The sequence below is a fragment of the Barbus barbus genome (assembly GCF_936440315.1).
Source record: "Barbus barbus genome assembly, chromosome: 9".
In the NCBI taxonomy this organism is placed as follows: domain Eukaryota; kingdom Metazoa; phylum Chordata; class Actinopteri; order Cypriniformes; family Cyprinidae; genus Barbus; species Barbus barbus.
In genome coordinates, this window is record NC_136737.1 from 3,281,762 (window position 1) to 3,301,492 (window position 19,731).

Here is a 19,731-nt window from a genome sequence, read left to right on the forward strand (position 1 = left end):
CACACTATCTTCCTATTTTGATATTGGAAATTTGCTTTGACACAATCTGTATTGTTAAAAGCGCTATAGAAAAATAAAGGTGACTTGACTTGACTTCACTTGGTGACTCTAATGAAACTGATACACATATATTCCGGGATTGGCCTCACACATGGCTATCTTGAATTGAATTCTCTAATGTTATCAATTGCAATGTGCTCGAGGGTTTCTCTTTGTTTTTTAAAGGGGTGATGAACTGAGAATCCAAAATTCCCTTGATCTTCTGACATATAAAAGAGGTTATTGTACTATATATAACACCCTGCCAGTTTTAGAACTCAACACTTTGCTGTTAGTCTAAAAACAGCTTATATTGATGCCAGTTTGCCAAAACTACAGCTTTTGGAATGTTCCTATGTATGATGTAATAGGTAGATTAAGCACCGCCCCCGCAGAAGAAGATCGATGCCGCTGCCTGTTTAGCCCCGCCCACCGATCGCGCATGTGGTGTTTACCAGAGAGAGGCGAATGCAGGTCTAGGCAGAAACCAAACGATAAAGACGGCTCTGAAAACAACAGGACGCCATGCAGTGCCAGTTTCAGGGAAAAACTATCTTTGCATTGCCTTCCTTCTGATCCCAACGTTAGGAAAGAGTGGATGAACTTTATTTGAATGAAGTTTCAGACCGCATCAGTAAGAACTCAATCATTTGTTTACTTGTGCAATCATTTTACCGCGGATTCGTTTACATTACAGCGTCAGTAACGCAACGCTTGTTCTCTTTTCTCAGGGACGGTTACTTTAATAACCGGAGTGACACAATTCGATTTGGGATTGTCTAAAAGATTGAAACTAAAAGACTATGCTGAGCTGTTGGATCCGACAGTGATGTTGCAACAAAATTGTGAGTGACTGCATTCATTACGTGGTCATTATTGCTTTGTCTCTTATTACAGATCGTTTGATATGTACTGGGTTATTTGTGTGTTTTAAACCTAAATCACTATGAGGAACGAATGCACACTGTCAGCCAATCACAGCAGTGGGCGTGTACTTCCCCGTCTGTAATCCGCCTTAAACAGAGCGTTCTGCTGAGGGGGGTTAAAAGCAGGACAGAAAATAGCCCATTACTTGTAAATAGCCTATAAATTGTGATGCTTTTTGGTGTAAAAATCTTGATAACATTAAAAGTGGACCTCAGAGAACAGTACAGTATAATAAAAAAAAACAAAGGCAGTTTATGACCTCTTTAAGTATGTACTGGCTTCTTTAATATACAAAAAGATCAAATAAATAAATATTTTATGATTAACCTATTACTTCCTGCAACATTTCATATACATGGCAGTAAATGCACTCATAAAAAATCCTTTATTTATTGTTTTTAAAAACGGTATATCCAACTCTGTTTCATCTCCCAAGGAACTTAAAGCTATTATAAGAGTTAACCCTTTAGGCGCCAGGGTTTTTTGGAAAAAATGCTGGATTTTGACATCAAGATTTCAAAAGCTTGTGGCTTGAAATGGCTTAAAGATAGAGATCTACTGTAAATTAGAAAAATGTTGGGCATGACCGAAAGTTTATGTACAATAAAACAGGAGAAAGTACTAAATTATTACTATACTATATAGTAGTAAAACGCATGTGAACAGTAGCCTACTTTTTGATCAGTTCATCAGTAATATTCAGGAAATAATAGATATTGAATGGATGTTTGAACTTATTTGCATGTTGTTGTTGTTTTTTTGTCTTTTTATCCTCATTCCAAATGATCAGGAAAAGAGGAAATCAACAGTAAAACAGGAGAAAGTAGTAAATTATTACTATATTACTGTGCCATAGTAAAATACATGTGCCTATTTTTTGATCAGTTGACCAGCTATCTGCCCAATCAGGTATCTAGGTGACAGTTTATAGTTCTTGAGAGTATGGTACCTCTCATTGCATGGCACAGCGCACATACCTACCCCACACTGACTGCACCTGTACTGTCTGCCGGCGGCCCTTGGAGCGTGCGCGATCAGAACAAACAGCGCAATCTGGCAGATCATCAGAGAGCAACAGCTCTCCTATGGACACTAAGACCACGTCCACCCCTGCCACCCCCATCCCCGTTGGGCAAAGTGTTGAAATGATCACTTGTTTGTGCTTTGTGAACGATCGCGCCTTGCGCAGCGGCATCATTGCGCGAAATAGATGTACCGGGAGAAGCGCGATCATTAGACGGCCGGTCGTCATTTCCAAAAGGCAAATATTCCCCTTCAGAGTCAGAATCGGCGAATGACATTTGCAACACATCCTCACAGTACAACTTTTTATTAGCCGTTTGGCGATTTTCTCTCACAAATCTCACAATTTACTCAGACGCTATGAACTGAATTGCTTCCGCATCAATGACACGATAGCTCACTTACGCTGCTATTTCCTCTAACAATTTTGGTCTAGAATGGAAGTACTACATGTCTGCCATCTAGTGGAAGGGAATACAAATGAGCCATTACACCAGATTAGGAACTACAGCCCATTTCATGAAGTATGACGTCTTGTCGCAATTTTGCGACTTTGGCGCTTAGAGGGTTAAAGCTTTTGTTTTGTATTACGGTATACATACATGTGTAAATGGTGCTTCGCTTACTTCACTCAGAGAAACTGGCAATCACCTGTTTTTACAGTATCAAATAACTAACTAAAACCACCTATTAAAAATGAACAATTGAATTTATCAGCATAATGATAGAAAACATCTGTACATGTCAATAGATCCTGTTTTCACCTCATTCATTATGCTGATTCAAATTCAAATTTTATTTGTCACATACATATACATACATAGTACGACATGTAGTGAAATGTATTGTACAACTGTCCAACAAATTGTCCAACAAAATTAAGAAAAATCTCAAGTTTACAAAAATACAAATAGAAAAAGTACAGTAAACATATTTATAGACATAAACTAGCAATAAAATAAAATAACAAATAGATATGAGAATAAAAATAGATATGAAGAATAAAAATAGAATATGATTCTATGTAGATTCTATAAAAAGTAAAGTGTATATCAGTGGTAAAGTGTCCGTGTGCTGTGCAGTGCAGTAAAGTGTATAAGTGAGTAAAAGGAATACTAAAGACAAATGGTATGTAAGTCCCACTCATTTATCCTTACGTGACCTTCTACAAATTAGTGCAGATTGTAATGAAAATGTGCAAAGTGGAAGTGTGGGGTGATGTGCTTAAAGTGGAGAGAGGTTAAGACTCCGAATGGCCTGCGGGAAGAAGCTCCTCCTCATTCTCTCTGTGTTCACCTTCATGGAGCGTCTCCCTGAACGCAGCAGAGAAAAGAGTCCATTGTTGGGATGGCTGAGGTCCTTCACTATCTTCCTGGCCCTGGTCAGGCACCGCTTGCTGTAGATCTCCTGCAGGTCAGGGAGCTCGGTGTGAATGGTACGTTCCGCTGAACGCACCACCCTCTGGAGGGCTCGTCTGTCCTGCATAGTGCAGTTCCCGAACCAGGAAGTGATGCTGCCCGTCAGGACGCTCTCGATGGTGCAGGTGTAAAAAGTCTTAAGCACCCGAGAGGGAAGTCTAAAGTCCCTTAAGCGTCTCAGATGGTACAGACGCTGCCTGGCCTTCTTCACCAGGGTGCTGGTATGACAGGACCAAGTCAAGTCCTGCGTGATGTGAACACCCAGGTATCTGAAGCTGTCCACTCTCTCCACTGGAGTCCCGCTGATCGTGATCGGCTGGTATGACCGCTCTTGCTTCGTACTGAAGTCCACTATCAGCTCCTTAGTTTTGCTGATGTTCAGGTGTAGACTATTCACCTGGCACCAACTCTCCAGGTTCTTAATCTCCTGTATGTAGGCCGTCTCGTCGTTGTCTGAGATCAGGCCCAACACAACAGTGTCATCAGCAAACTTGATGATGGTGGTGGAGTTGGAAGTGGCCACACAGTCATAAGTGTACAGTGAGTACAGCAGGGGGCTCAGAACACAACCTTGAGGGGCTCTAGTACTTAGGGTGATGGAGGATGAGGTGTGTTTACCCATCCGTACGGCTTGCTGTCTGTCCTTCAGGAAGCTGGAGATCCATTGGCACAAGTATGTGCTGAGACCAAGGACCTCCAACTTGGAGGTGAGTGTGGAGGGAATTATGGTGTTAAACACTGAACTGTAGTCCACAAACAGCATTTTCACATAATTCCCTTTTCTGCAGTCCAGGTGACTTGTTGTGGTGTGGAGGAGGTGTGAGATGGCATCCTCCGTGGAGCGGTTATGTCTGTATGCAAACTGTAGTGGATCCAGTGTGTCTGGTAGTGATGCAATGATGAAGTCTCTGACCAGTCTCTCAAAGCACTTCATCACCACTGATGTGAGGGCTACAGGGCGATAGTCGTTTAGGCAGGTGGGCTGGGGTTTCTTGGGGACAGAAAAAATGGTGGACTGCTTAAAGCATGAGGGGACTATGGACTGTTCCAGGGAGAGGTTGAAGATCACAGTGAACACCGGTGCTAGCTGGGAAAAATGGTGGACTGCTTAAAGCATGAGGGGACTATGGACTGTTCCAGGGAGAGGTTGAAGATCACAGTGAACACCGGTGCTAGCTGGTCAGCGCAGGCCTTCAGAACCCGACCTGTGATGCCATCTGGTCCTGCTGCCTTCCTGATGTTCACTCTCCTGAATGCCCTCCTCACGTCATGCTCCGTGATGTTGAACACGTTGTCCTCACCGGCTTCCTCAGCGTGCATGCAGTTAGCACTGCTAGCGCCGCTAGTGTGATTAGCTGCAGCCTCGAAGCGAGCATAAAAAGTGTTCAGCTCGTCAGCCAGAGAAGCGTCCGCATTCCCCGATCTGGAGGGTGGTGTTTTATAGTCCGTGATGGTTCTAAGTCCCTGCCACAGACTCCTAGAGCCGCCATGTTGGAATTGCGACTCTAGTTTCCTCCCGTAGCGCTGCTTCACCTCCTTCACCGCTCTGCGCGCGCTGTAAGATGCAGACTTGTAATCATCCATGTTCCCGGTGATGAGCCCTGTGTTGTAGGCAGCGGAGCGGGATCTCAGGGCTTTGCGGATGGTTTTATCCACCCACGGCTTCTGGTTGGGAAACGTCCTGATGATGGTTTTCTGCACCGTATCATCCATTAGTTTCTCTATAAATCCCACAACCGCTTCCGTAAACAAGCTGACGTCATCAGAGCTGCGCCGGAACATGTCCCAGTCTGCGTCATCTAGCGCGTCCTGCAGAGCGGCCACCGATTGGTCCATCCAGTGTTGGACCTCCCTCTGCACCGGGGCTTCCTGTTTCAGCCTCTGTTTGTAAACAGGCATGAGGAAGATGGCGGTGTGGTCCGATTTCCCAAACGGTGGTTGTGACTGTGCCTTGTAGCTGTTCTTGTATGGGGTGTAACAGTGATCTAATGTCCTTTCGCCCCTGGTGGGGCAGCTGATGTGCTGATGGAAGTTCGGCAGTGCACACTTGAGGTTGGCACTGTTGAAATCTCCCAAAACAATGAATGCGGCGTCCCGGTGCTGTGTCTGGTGAAGGTGTAGTGTTTCATGTAAATCCCATATCGCAGTGTCCGTGTCCGCTTGAGGTGGAATATAAACGGCACTGACGATGACCGAGCTAAATTCCCGAGGGAAATAAAAAGGGCGACATTTGATGGTCAGAAGTTCAAGATTCGGTGTGCAGGAGCGTGAGAGGGGAACAATGCTCGCGCTGTCGCACCAGTGTTTCTTCACCATCAGGCATACTCCACCTCCCCTAGTCTTCCCTGAGTCCAGCGTTCTGTCCATGCGGTAAACCGAGAAGAACTCGGCCGGCTGGATGGCGTGGTCTGGTACCGCTGGGTTCAGCCATGTCTCGGTGAATCAGAGAAGGTTGCAGTCCCGAATGTCCCTCTGGAACTTGACTCTTACCCTGAGGTCATCGAGTTTGTTATCCAGCGACTGGACATTGGCAAGCAGGACACTTGGTAGGGGAGCGCGGTGTGCGCGTGCCCTCAGCCTGTTCCTAACGCCGGCTCGTTTCCCTCGAGGACGCCGGTACGGGTCACGTCCTTTGTTCCTTCTCAGGATCTCACTCGGCCAGGATGGGTCCGGGTTCAAAAACGGCGAAAGGTGAGTGCATTGTGCACCAATAGAAATAAGAGTGGCCCTGTCGTATGTAAGAATGGCCATCTTACAAAAAGAAACCGGTTTTTATAGTTTACAATACGAAAAAATAACAAAAGAAGACAAGGTTTGGTCGGAGCAGTCGTGACGGCAGCCGATCTCACCGGCGCCATCTTAGTATGTTTATGATGACTTCAGATCTGTTAATTGCCACATTAAGCTCATTTTATTGCTGTCAACAGACTTAAGCAAACGACACAATCAGCTACTGTGACATTACAAGATGTAACTATAATAACAGCATCTATTCATTCTGTGATAAACCATGTTTCATAGAAAACACAATAAACAAAAAGTATTTGTAATGTTAATGTCAATTAGTAGATTAATGTTTCTTAAACTGGTCTTTATGTTAGTTTCTTTTTACTATATTCTTACATTGCTTATTTTGGTTACTTTTCATTGATGCTTTTTTAAAGTGATTTATTTGTTTTTGAAAGATCTGCTCCTCTTACTGTACAGAGATCACAAGCACACCTTCAGTGAAGCTCATCCCACAACAATCACATCTTCAGTGAAGGTCCTCCCACTGCAGTTCAGCAATAAATGCTGGAATATTCTCATCAGTCTACAAGTGAAGACGAGCATCAGAGCATCAGGAAGAAGTGAAATCTGCAGAGACAGAGTTTATTGAAGGACAGAGAGAACATGAGAGACCCAGAACCCTGCAGAATGAAACACACTGAAGAACAAACAGGTTGGTGTTTATTCTTCATCAGTGAGACTGAGCAAAAATAAGGTTATAAAGTTTCTAAATATTTAATATTCCTCACTATAGAAAAATTAGATTTGTTCCTATAAAGTTTTAAACATAATGGTAGGAAGATCAGTGTATCTCATTCATGGAAAATCTCTGTGATTTACTGAACATTAAAAATTATACTTTAATTTCAGAATTGACCAAAGAAAATGAGAAGGAAGAACTGAATGAAGAGGAGAAACATGTCAAACCTGGAGAAAAACCTTTGAGTCGCTCTCAAACCAAACGGAAAGATTTAAAGAAAATAAGAGATGAGAAATCATTCACCTGCACTCAGTGTGGAAAGAGTTTTACAAGCAAACAGAAACTCAAGATTCACCTGAAAGTTCATGCAATAGAGAAACCGTACACATGTGATCAATGTGGAAAAACATTTTTGTGGGCTTCAGCCCTGAAGAGTCACCTGAAAGTTCATTCAAAGGAGAAACCACATTCATGTTCTTTGTGTGGAAAGAGTTTTTCACTTCTGCATAATTTAAAAGCACATCAAAAGACACACACTGGTGTGAGAGATTACATGTGCTTTGAGTGTGAGAAGACTTTTATTACATCTCAACATTTGAAACGGCACCAGAGGATCCACACTGGAGAGAAACCTTACAAGTGTTCACACTGCAACAAGAGATTCAGTCATTCAGAAACCCTGAAAACACATGAGAGGATCCACACTGGAGAGAAACCTTACACATGTGATCAGTGTGGGAAGAGTTTCAGACAAAAAGATCAACTTAAGAATCACATGAGGATCCACACTGGAGAGAAACCATTCACATGTGATCAGTGCGGGAAGAGTTTTGTACAATCAGCAAAGCTGAAGAGACACATGGTCATCCACACTGGAGAGAAACTGTATGAATGTGATCAATGCGGCAAAACATTTTTGTGGGATTCAAGCCTAAAGAGTCACCTGGAAATTCATTCAAAGGAGAAACCATATTCATGTTCTTTATGTGGAAAGAGTTTTTCACATCTGCAGAATTTCAAACAACACAACAAGATACACACTGGTGTGAGAGAATATATGTGCTTTGAGTGTGAGAAGACTTTTATTACAGCTACAGAATTGAAACTGCACGAGATGATCCACACTGGAGAGAAACCTTACATGTGTTCACACTGCAACAAGAGATTCAGTCAATCAGAAACCCTGAAAAGACATGAGAAGATCCACACTGGAGAGAAACCTTACACATGTGATCAGTGCGGGAAGAGTTTCAGACACAAAGATCAACTTAAGGTGCACATGAGAGTTCATACGGGAGAGAAGCCATATCACTGCACTGCATGCGGTGAGAGTTTCAGACAATCATCTTCTCTACGCAAGCATACTAAAAGAATTCACAGTAAATAGATTATCTTCAGATCCAGCATTTCCAGGTCTGACACCGCATCCTCACCAAACATGACACAATAATGTGTTGATCTATACGTTTTAATCTGTATGAATCAGATAATCAGCATAACAATTGACAGGAAAAATAAACATCATCTGTTGTTTTTAGGATGTTAGTATGTAGCCAAGTTACGGAGAGTCACCAGAAAAATAATATGATTGTTATATTAATGTAATATTATAGAGACGATTGAAATAAGGGATTTATGAAAGTAGTGTTCATTATTGGTTGTTAATGTGATCAGTGGTGTTCAGTTGTGAACCTGAGATGGGCCAATGGCAGCGCAGGATGCAGTGCAGTGGGAAAAACTGTTTTCCAGAGTTATGAGATTTTCGGTTTCTGTGGCACAGCATACGTGGATATTCATGCGTTTCCCAGACATGCATGTGGAACTTGTATTTGAGCAGGTTTAACATAATATTTCAAAAACAAACAAATATTTTCAGAGTTCCACAGACTTGTGCCTAAACTTGTTCAGCATTTCGTAACAGTTTAATGCTTTTTGCTTTCAGTTTAACACTTTACAATAGGGGTGCACAAATATGCATTAATTTATGCTTAACTAATGCACAGATAATCACAAGTTAATGTATAACTCATGAAGAACTAAACCATTTATTAATGATTAGATTAGGCCCGTTTACACTAGTGTGTGTTCATTTTAAAACGCATAACTTTTTGTTACGGATATGCCTATCGTTTACACTACTCCGGCGTTTTCGAGGTTGAAAACGGAGACTTTTGAAAACGCTGCAGGCCCTGTATTAGTTTGAAAACTCTGGGGTTGCGTTTCAGTGTAAACGGACCAAAACGGAGACTTTTGAAAACGATGGCGTGTTTGCTCTGCATATCCTTGACAACTGTGTAAACAATAACAGCATGTTCATTATTGTATCCATAGATATGTATGGGTAGATTCCCCATTCGACCGCTCCAAGCACGCATACGCGTCCACCATCTAAATAATAGGTGCTCTACCTATACATATCTATGGTTGTACCTGCATGAATAGTCATGTGACATGCGTTTTCAGTTGTGTAGTGTCAATGGAGATCCAAAAATTGGATGTTGAAATGCATGGCTTCGACACATTGTGGTAATTAACACATGAATTTACACTATCAGTTAATATAATATGTTATTAGGGAATTAATACATTATGGCACATTTAATTAATAACAATTTATTGGTTACTTAATCTATGAATCATACAGAATGTTCATTTTATGAATCATACAGAATGTTCATTTGTTGCTGATGCAGTAATTATTACTAAATGTTTTAGTTCTTCACGAGTTATATATCAACTCATGATTATCTGTGCATTAGTTAAGCATCAATTAATGCATATTAGTGCCACCTTATTGTAAAGTATTACTGTTTTTTGTTAGTTTGCACGTTTTGTGCAGCCATCACTGACTGAATGACCATAGACATCGTTTGTGTAATGTTAGGAGAAAGCACAGCAAGATTCGGCTAGTTGAGTTCAGTTTGTTGTACTGTAGCTTATTATTTATCATTTGAGTGAAAAAACTAAATAAACTTATCTGTGGACTAATCATTTTAATCTATCCTGGTGTGATTGTTCTTAAACTATTCGGCATATTTACAGAATGAACAGGAATCTAAGCCCACACACAAGCATGAAAGTGTTCATTTAAAATTTTGGATTAAACTAAGTTGTATGGACAAAAGTGTAAAAAGCAGCCTACATTTTGGTACAATAAATGAGAAAAATGCTTAAAGGGAAATATTCCAGGTGCGTAGCCATCATTTCAGAAGTGAGGGGGACAGAAATGTTGGACCTCAAAACCAGTCATAAGTGTCAATTGTTTGGTGTCAAATCATCTGAAAGCAGAATTGATAAACTTTCCATTGATGCATGGTTTGTTAGGATAGGACAATATTTGGCCGAGATACAGCTATTTGAAGATCTGGAATCTGAGGGTGCAAAAAAATCGCCTTTAAAGTTGTCCAAATTAGGTTTTTAATGCATATTACTAATCAAAAATTACATTTTGATATATTTAACGTAGGAAATTTACAAAATATCTTAATGGAGCATGATCTTTACTTAATATCCTAATGATTTTTGGCATAAAAGAAACATTTATAATTTTGACTCATGATGTATTTTTGGCTATTGCTACAAATATACCCCGGCGACTTCAGACTGGTTTTGTGGTCCTTGGCCACACACACACACACACACGCACACATACATATATATATATATATATATATATATATATATATATCATTACATTATAACATCTATGTAATATATATAACCTACCAGTCAGAAGTTTTAGAACAGTAAGATTTTTATTGTTTTTTAAAGATGTTTGGTGAAAAGTTTTTTTTTATTTTTTTTTATTAATATCCAAGGGTCAGCATTTATCTGAAACAAAAAGCTTTTATTTAATATATATATATATATAAAAATAATACTAAACGAAACATTAGTTGTAGAAACAGGAGTGAACAAGTCATAACAAGGATGAGACTTGGGCACACAGGACCGAATGCATTACTATTTATTACTGGAGCACATGAGAACGATTTATGTGAGTATTGTAGGGAGAAAGAAACAGTAGAGCATGTAATATATGATTGTAAAAAAAATATAGTGAAGAAAGAAAGGAATTAACATTCCTAAATAAAAAGGTAATGATTTGGGCTACTTGTTAGGATATGAGCTAAATAAATATAGAGTAGGATATAGGCTGCTAATAAAATACATTTATAGGACAGGGTTAAGCGAGAGGATTTCAAATCAAACAGGGATGCTGTAGCCTGATCTGGATTTTAGGGAACCAGGGAAGCATTCTGGAGGAGCTGGAGACACAGCCCCAGATGGGACCCTGGAACCTGCGGATCAGGTAAAGGAAAGAGTCCCAAATGTATGAAGAATAATTATCATTATTAATAATGCTTCCCCCCAACCCTTTTTACATGTTCATATGTCATTTTAAACATGACTGCACCACAGCAGTAGGTGTCGCTATACATTTAGATTCAAACAAGAAGAAGAAGACGTCATCACTCGTTCCTCATTCAGTCAGCGCGTTTGTTGTCTTCTGAGGTGAGTTAATAATTGCAGATATTTCGCTTATTTAAACAGATATGGAACATCAACATCCTACGAGGTTATTTCTAAATTGTTTTCCTCGGATAAAACACTATTTATGCATCTGCAAACTGATTTATCTGAAAGGAACATTACAGTAAACTTGCAGACATGAACGATTTCGTGCAGTTTTGTTAAATTTCTAGAGTGATAATGCTAGTGGCATTTAATGTTGAACATTAAAGATTGATCTGTGATCGCGTGCTTAATATTATGTACATATTTATCATATGATCATGCTCAGAACATCTAAATGCTGACATGTTTACAGTATCTTTACAGCAGGCTTTGCTTCTCTTCTTCTGTTGAGATGCTCTGGCTTGTGCCTCAAAGAGAGATCATTCATTTCCAAATTATCATGGATTAAACTCGATAGTTTTATAAATAATTGTTATTGTCGGTTTTTATTGTCTGCTGATTCTTCATGCATCAATAATAACTGTTCAGTAATTTTAATAAATGATAACTATGACTATATCAACATGCAATTCCGTTGAGGGGACTAATATCTATTAAAAACTTTACCAAAAACCTATTTTTATTTTCGTCAAAAGAGGAGACACAATGTTATCGCGGACTGCTCTACTCCGTGAGTTTTCATGTGTGCGGTTGCCAGATATCACGAGTTCGAATCCCCGAAGCTTCACTGTTACAAAGATACATTTTCTGCCTGGTGTTTTGCTTATTTAAAAAGCCTATAATTAAACCAGTACACTAGATGAGGTAAAATAAACCTATTGATTTGTGCTTACTGGTGAAAGTGCAATATAGCCTACCTGAAATGCAAAAGTAAATTTCTCAAATGACAACAATCATTACAAATATAATTTTGAGCACAAATAATGTTTATCAGTTTAACCATTATACAGCATAACACAAATGTGACTTACATTTTATTGACTAAAATGCTCATACATTTCGTTGACTTAACCTTGACTAAGCAAAAACAGGACAAGATTGATTAAATATAACTAAAATGTACATTTGAGTAAGACTAAATTAAAAATGGCTGCCAAAATTAATACAGCTGTAGGTCGATGGTTAATTAATAATAATCTCACTGTAAGGCTGGGCGATATAGCCTAAGAAAAAATCCCCGATTTTTTAATTTTTTTTTCACAAAAGCCAGATTTATGATTTAAATCGATTTTTTTTCCTCTAATTAATATCAATCTGCAGATGACAAAGAAATTGTTCAAAACAAGTTTTAACTTTATTTTGTTTTGATTTTTCCCTTCTGGGATTTGATCTGGATTTCCTCCTTGGGGTTAAAATGCAATCAGACACAACAAGCCAAAAAGACAAGATGGCAGGCCCTGCCATTGTAAACCATGAAAATGTAACGTAACGTAACAAAATTATGTGACCCTTTTTGATAAGTTTGCCATCTTGCTATTCAGTACAGGGCTCGACAATAAGGACTGCCCGATGGCCCGGGGCCAGTGTGAAGGACGCTCGGGACAGTAGACGGATTTGTCACTGGCCCGATCGGGCCACTGCTGCGTCGACAACAAAGTTTATCTTTTAAATGTTTTTTTAAGCCTTGTTAATTTAAAAGTTCAAGTGATTAAAAAGCAGTCGGGTGCGAAAGACAACTGCATTCACTTCTCGCGCGCTGTGTTCTGTGTGAACAGCGCATGCATAGACAGAGCAGAGCATTTTCTATAAACTTGTGGAGGGGATTTCATATATTTAATATTTCTCACTATAGAAACATGAGATTTGTTCCTATAATGTTTTAAACATAATAGTAGGAAGATCAATGTATCTCATTCATGGAAAATCTCTGTGATTTACTGAACATTAAACATTTTACTTTAATTTCAGAGCTGACCAAAGAAAATGAGGAGAATGAAGAACTGAATGAAGAGGAGAAACATGTCAAAACTGGAGAAAAACCTTTGAGTCGCTCTCAAACCAAACAGAAAGATTTAAAGAAAATAAGAGATGAGAAATCTTTCACCTGCACTCAGTGTGGAAAGAGCTTGACAAGCAAACAGAAACTCAAGATTCACCTGAAAGTTCATTCAAAGGAGAAACCACATTCATGTTCTTTCTGTGGAAAGAGTTTTTCACTTCTGCAGAATTTAAAAGTACATCAGAAGATGCACACTGGTGTGAGAGAATATATGTGCTTTGAGTGTGAGAAGACTTTTATTACAGCTCAACATTTGAAACGGCACCAGAGGATCCACACTGGAGAGAAACCTTACAAGTGTTCACACTGCGACAAGAGATTCAGTCAGACAGAACATCTGAAAACACATGAGAGGATCCACACTGGAGAGAAACCTTACAAGTGTTCACACTGTGACAAGAGATTCAGTCATTCAGAAACCATGAAAAGACATGATAGGATCCACACTGGAGACAAACCATACACATGTGATCAGTGCGGGAAGAGTTTCAGACAAAAAGCTCAACTTCAGAATCACATGAAGATCCACACTGAAGAGAAACCATTCACATGTGATCAGTGCGGGAAGAGTTTTGCACAATCAGCAAAGCTGAAGAGACACATGGTCATCCACACTGGAGAGAAACTGCATGAATGTGATCAATGCGGCAAAATATTTTTGTGGGATTCAAGCCTGAAGAGTCACCTGGAAATTCATTCAAAGGAGAAACCATATTCATGTTCTTTATGTGGAAAGAGTTTTTCACATCTGCAGAATTTCAAACTACATCAGAAGATACACACTGGTGTGAGAGAATACATGTGCTTTGAGTGTGAGAAGACTTTTATTACAGCTACAGAATTGAAACTGCACGAGATGATTCACACTGGAGAGAAACCTTACAAGTGTTCACACTGTGACAAGAGATTCAGTCGGTCAGAAACCCTGAAAAGACATGAGAAGATCCACACTGGAGAGAAACCTTACACATGTGATCAGTGCGGGAAGAGTTTCAGACACAAAGATCAACTTAAGGTGCACATGAGAGTTCATACGGGAGAGAAGCCATATCACTGCACTGCATGCGGGGAGAGTTTCAGACAATCATCTTCTCTACGCAAGCATACTAAAAGAATTCACAGTAAATAGATTCTCTTCAGATCCAGCATTTCCAGGTCTGACACCGCATCCTCACCAAACATGACACAATAATGTGTTGATCTATACGTTTTAATCTGTATGAATCAGATAATCAGCATAACAATTGACAGGAAAAATAAACATCATCTGTTGTTTTTAGGATGTTAGTATGTAGCCAAGTTACCGGAGAGTCACCAGAAAAATAATATGATTGTTATATTAATGTAATATTATAGAGGCGATTGAAATAAGGGATTTATGAAAGTAGTGTTCATTATTGGTTGTTAATGTGATCAGTGGTGTTCAGTTGTGAACCTTAGATGGGCCAATGGCAGCGCAGGATGCAGTGCAGTGGGAAAAACTGATTTCCAGAATTATGAGATTTTCGGTTTCTGTGGATATTCATGCGTTTCCCAGACAAGCATGTGGAACTTGTATTTCAGCAGGTTTAACATAATATTTCAAAAACAAACAAATATTTTCAGAGTTCCACAGACTTATGCCTAAACTTGTTCATCATTTCGTAACAGTTTAATGCTTTTTGCTTTCAGTTTAACACTTTACAATAGGGGTGCACAAATATGCATTAATTTATGCTTAACTAATGCACAGATAATCACAAGTTAATGTATAACTCATGAAGAACTAAACCATTTATTAATGATTAGATTAGGCCCGTTTACACTAGTGTGTGTTCATATTAAAACGCATAACTTTTTGTTACGGATATGCCTATCGTTTACACTACTCCGGCGTTTTCGAGGTTGAAAACGGAGACTTTTGAAAACGCTGCAGACCCTGTATTAGTTTGAAAACTCTGGGGTTGCGTTTCAGTGTAAACGGACCAAAATGGAGACTTTTGAAAACGATGGCGTGTTCGCTCTGCATATCCTTGACGACTGTGTAAACAATAACAGCATGCTCATTATTGAAATTAATGTTAAACATTCCGTATCGATGCCTGTATAGCTGATTTGAGCGAGCTGATGAGCTAACTTAACTGCCCTTTGGCTATCTGATGTTCTTCAAAAACATCGTTCGAAACTCAGGGCTGCAGAAAGTGTATGGCGCAAATCACATCTCGTTCACATCCTTCTCTCCACTCTCTGAGGCAGATGTCTCTAAACTCATCCTTTCCAGTCATCCTACTACCTGTCCGCTTGATCCTATTCCATCTCATCTCCTTCAAGCGATTTCTCCTGCAGTTGGACCTGCACTCACTCACATCGTTAACGCATCCCTTCACACTGGAATTTTTCCGTCAGCATTTAAACAGGCTCGTATAACTCCACTTCTTAAAAAACCCACTCTATAACCCAACTCTTTTAGGGAACTATAGACCGGTTTCCCTTCTTCCTTTCATTGCAAAAACACTTGAACGAGTTGTATTCAACCAAGTCTCTGTCTTTCTCACACAGAACAACTTCCTGGACAGTAAACAATCTGGCTACAGAAGTGGACATTCGACCGAAACTGCCTTGCTTTCTGTTGTCGAAGCCCTAAGACTTGCAAGAGCGGCTAACAGATCTTCATTATCTTGCTGGATCTGTCTGCTGCTTTTGATACGGTCAACCATCAGATCCTCTTGTCAACGCTATTGAGAAAGGGCTTCTCAGGAACCGCACTCCAGTGGTTTGAGTCTTACCTCTCTGATAGGTCCTTCAAAGTATCTTAGAGAGGTGAGGTATCCAAGTCGCAACATCTAGCTACTGGGGTGCCTCAGGGCTCAGTTCTTGGACCACTTCTCTTTTCTGTCTATATGGCATCGCTAGGTTCTGTCATTCAGAAACATGGCTTTTCATATCACTGCTATGCTGATGACACTCAACTCTACCTCTCATTCCATCCTGACGATCCGACGATAGCTGCTCACATCTCAGCGTGTCTAACAGACATTTCTTGCTGGATGATGGAACCACATCAAGGCAGAAACCACAGCAAGATTCAGCTAGTTGAGTTCCGTTTGTTGTACTGTAGCTTATTATTTATCATTTGAGTGAAAAAACTAAATAAACTTTTATCTGTGGACTAATCATTTTAATCTATCCTGGTGTGATTGTTCTTAAACTATTCGGCATATTTATTTTTTAAATTTTGGATTAAACTAAGTTGTATGGACAAAAGTGTAAAAAGCAGCCTACATTTTGGTACAATAAATTAGAAAAATGCTTAAAGGGAAATATTCCAGGTGCGTAGCCATCATTTCAGAAGTGAGGGGGACAGAAATGTTGGACCTCAAAACCAGTCATAAGTGTCAATTGATTTATACATCATCTGAAAGCAGAATTTATAAACTTTCCATTGATGTATGGTTTGTTAGGATAGGACAATATTTGGCCGAGATACAGCTATTTGAAGATCTGGAATCTGAGGGTGCAAAAAAAATCGCCTTTAAAGTTGTCCAAATGAGGTTTTTGATACATATTACTAACCAAAAATTACATTTTGATATATTTAACGTAGGAAATTTACAAAATATCTTAATGGAGCATGATCTTTACTTAATATCCTAATGATTTTTGGCATAAAAGAAAAATGGATAATTTTGACCCATGATGTATTTTTGGCTATTGCTACAAATATACCCCAGCGACTTCAGACTGGTTTTGTGATCTTTTTGTCACACACACTTTTATATATATATATATATATATATATATATATATATATATATATATATATATATATATAAAATATCATTACAATATAACATTTCTGTAATATATATAACCTACCAGTCAGAAGTTTTTGAACAGTAAGATTTTTAATGTTTGTTTTGTTTGTTTTTTAAAGATGTTTGGTGAAAATTTTTTTTTTTTTTTTTTTTTTTTTTATGAATATCCAAGGGTCGGCATTTATCTGAAACAAAAAGCTTTTATTTAATAGCATTACTTTTTAATTTACAAGAAAATATCTGAGTTATTTTTTCCCCATTTATTGACTGACAGTGCACTGTGTGAACATAATGTTACTGTAGTTCTAGACTAAATGTGAATGTGCATTAATTCATCCCACTCGCAAAAAACTGATTTAGTATTCATCAAAATGAATTAAAAGAGTGACATGCAAACTCAGAATATGATGCAAACCTTCAATAATTAAATATGTTAAACAACACAAATGTATCTAATCCCATTTTATTAACCAATGTCTTTGCTGCTGACCTTTGATGATCCAGTTCAACCATACTAATAAGCAAAAATGACTTTAGGTAAACTAACAATTGTGCTTCATTGTTTTTTATTGCTGAAGAGTGTTGAACCTTCTTCTCCTGTGTTCTACTGTACAGACGTTTACTCTTCCTTCAGCCTGAGGTTTATTCATTACACTTTTTGGTGTGAAAGGGCTTTTATATTTGTAGATTTGTAGAAGTAGAACTTCTTGTATTAAAAACAATCAAGCCCTGCTCATATTTAAAAATGAACACAAAAGTAACGTAACGCATTACTCTCCATAAAAATTAGCTAAGTAACATAATTAGTTACTTTTTTAGTAACGCAATATTGTAATGCATTACTTTTAAAAGTATCTTTCCCCAACACTGATAATAACATTCCTAAATAAAAAGGTAAGGATTTGGGCTACTTGTTAGGATATGAGCTAAATAAAGATAGGATATAGGCTGCTAATAAAATACATTTATAGGACAGGGTTAAGCGAGAGGATTTCAAATCAAACAGGGATGCTGTAGCCTGATCTGGATTTTAGGGAACCAGGGAAGCATTCTGGAGGAGCTGGAGACACAGCCCCAGATGGGACCCTGGAACCTGCGGATCAGGTAAAGGAAAGAGTCCCAAATGTATGAAGAATTATTATTATTATTAATAATGCTTCCCCCCAACCCTTTTTACATGTTCATATGTCATTTTAAACATGACTGCACCACAGCAGTAGGTGTCGCTATACATTTAGATTCAAACAAGAAGAAGAAGACGTCATCACTCGTTCCTCATTCAGTCAGCGCGTTTGTTGTCTTCTGAGGTGAGTTAATAATTGCAGATATTTCGCTTATTTAAACAGATATGGAACATCAACATCCTACGAGGTTATTTCTAAATTGTTTTCCTCGGATAAAACACTATTTATGCATCTGCAAACTGATTTATCTGAAAGGAACATTACAGTAAACTTGCAGACATGAACGATTTCGTGCATTTTTATTAAATTTCTAGAGTGATAATGCTAGTGGCATTTAATGTTGAACATTAAAGATTGATTGTGATCGCGTGCTTAATATTATGTACACATTTATCATATGATCGTGCTCAGAACATCTAAATGCTGACATGTTTACAGTATCTTTACAGCAGGCTTTGCTTCTCTTCTTCTGTTGAGATGCTCTGGCTTGTGCCTCAAAGAGAGATCATTAATTTCCAAATTATCATGGATTAAACTCGATAGTTTTATAAATAATTGTTATTGTCGGTTTTTATTGTCTGCTGATTCTTATTGCATCAATAATAACTGTTCAATAATTGTAATAAATGGTAACTATGACTATATCAACATGCAATTCCGTTGAGGGGACTAATATCTATTAAAAACTTTACCAAAAACCTATTTTTATTTTCGTCAAAAGAGGAGACACAATGTTATCGCGGACTGCTCTACTCCGTGAGTTTTCATGTGTGCGGTTGCCAGATATCACGAGTTCGAATCCCCGAAGCTTCACTGTTACAAAGATACATTTTCTGCCTGGTGTTTTGCTTATTTAAAAAGCCTATAATTAAACCAGTACACTAGTTGATGTAAAATAAACCTATTGATTTGTGCTTACTGGTGAAAGTGCAATATAGCCTACCTGAAATGCAAAAGTAAGTTTCTCAAATGACAACAATCATTACAAATATAATTTTGAGCAAAAATAATGTTATGCGATTATAAAAATGCGCCGATTAGCATGGAGTGCATTGACGCGTCACACTTTTAGCCACGCCTATTGTGCGAGCCTGCAGTTATCCCTACTTAAGTTTAACACAAACAAGACTAGAGCAGAAGGTAAAGGCTAGTATGGCAACATCACTTCACTTCATAGAGCATTCTATTATTAGACGACCGTCCGAACCGCATATATATATATAGCCGAATTGACATTGTCAGGATTCACAACCACATTCAAAGCTGAGCTGAAATGACTAAAAAAAAAACATAACTAAATATAACTAAAAAGAAACATACTGTCTCTGTATTTAAAAAAGTGTATTTGGTTACCACATTTAGTTACCACTTGTAGTACACTTGAACCCATCTTTCATAA

The 19,731-nt window shown here is 38.7% G+C and overlaps 2 protein-coding genes across 8 annotated transcripts in view; both read left to right on the plus strand.

Moving 5' to 3' along the window:
* LOC306874820 (uncharacterized protein) overlaps positions 1-10,054 on the plus strand; it is a 30,670-nt gene extending 20,616 nt beyond the window's left edge. Inside the window, exons 1-4 of one of the 5 annotated variants that reach the window (XM_079425090.1) lie at positions 471-673; positions 771-905; positions 6,615-6,849; positions 7,047-10,054. In XM_079425090.1, coding sequence (XP_079281216.1) covers positions 6,801-6,849; positions 7,047-8,263 — 1,266 coding nt within the window. In that variant the 5' untranslated portion in view covers positions 471-673; positions 771-905; positions 6,615-6,800 and the 3' untranslated portion in view covers positions 8,264-10,054. Of the gene's footprint in view, positions 1-470; positions 674-770; positions 1,424-1,756; positions 2,942-6,614; positions 6,850-7,046 lie in introns of those variants that run through there. The other 4 variants (XM_079425089.1, XR_013784661.1, XR_013784662.1 and 1 more) reach the window with 4 other exon arrangements.
* A 1,276-nt stretch (positions 10,055-11,330) lies between these two features.
* On the plus strand, positions 11,331-16,517 carry LOC306874821 (uncharacterized protein). 3 transcript variants are annotated; one of them, XR_013784663.1, is made up of 4 exons: positions 11,333-11,391; positions 13,264-14,509; positions 15,590-15,750; positions 15,893-16,508. XR_013784663.1 is itself a non-coding variant. In XM_079425092.1 (2 exons), the coding sequence occupies exon 2, from the start codon at positions 13,542-13,544 to the stop codon at positions 14,481-14,483; it is 942 nt and encodes a 313-aa protein (XP_079281218.1). In that variant the 5' UTR covers positions 11,331-11,391; positions 13,264-13,541; the 3' UTR covers positions 14,484-16,507. The 3 variants fall into 3 exon arrangements, 1 of the variants encoding a protein (XP_079281218.1); XR_013784664.1 differs by having other exon boundaries at positions 11,336-11,391; positions 13,264-15,750; positions 15,893-16,517; XM_079425092.1 differs by having other exon boundaries at positions 11,331-11,391; positions 13,264-16,507.
* Positions 16,518-19,731: the final 3,214 nt, after the last annotated feature.

Coding starts and splice junctions, on each gene's coding strand:
- LOC306874821 (XM_079425092.1), top strand. CDS start 13,542: ATGCACACTGGTGTGAGAGAATATATGTGCTTTGAGTGTGAGAAGACT.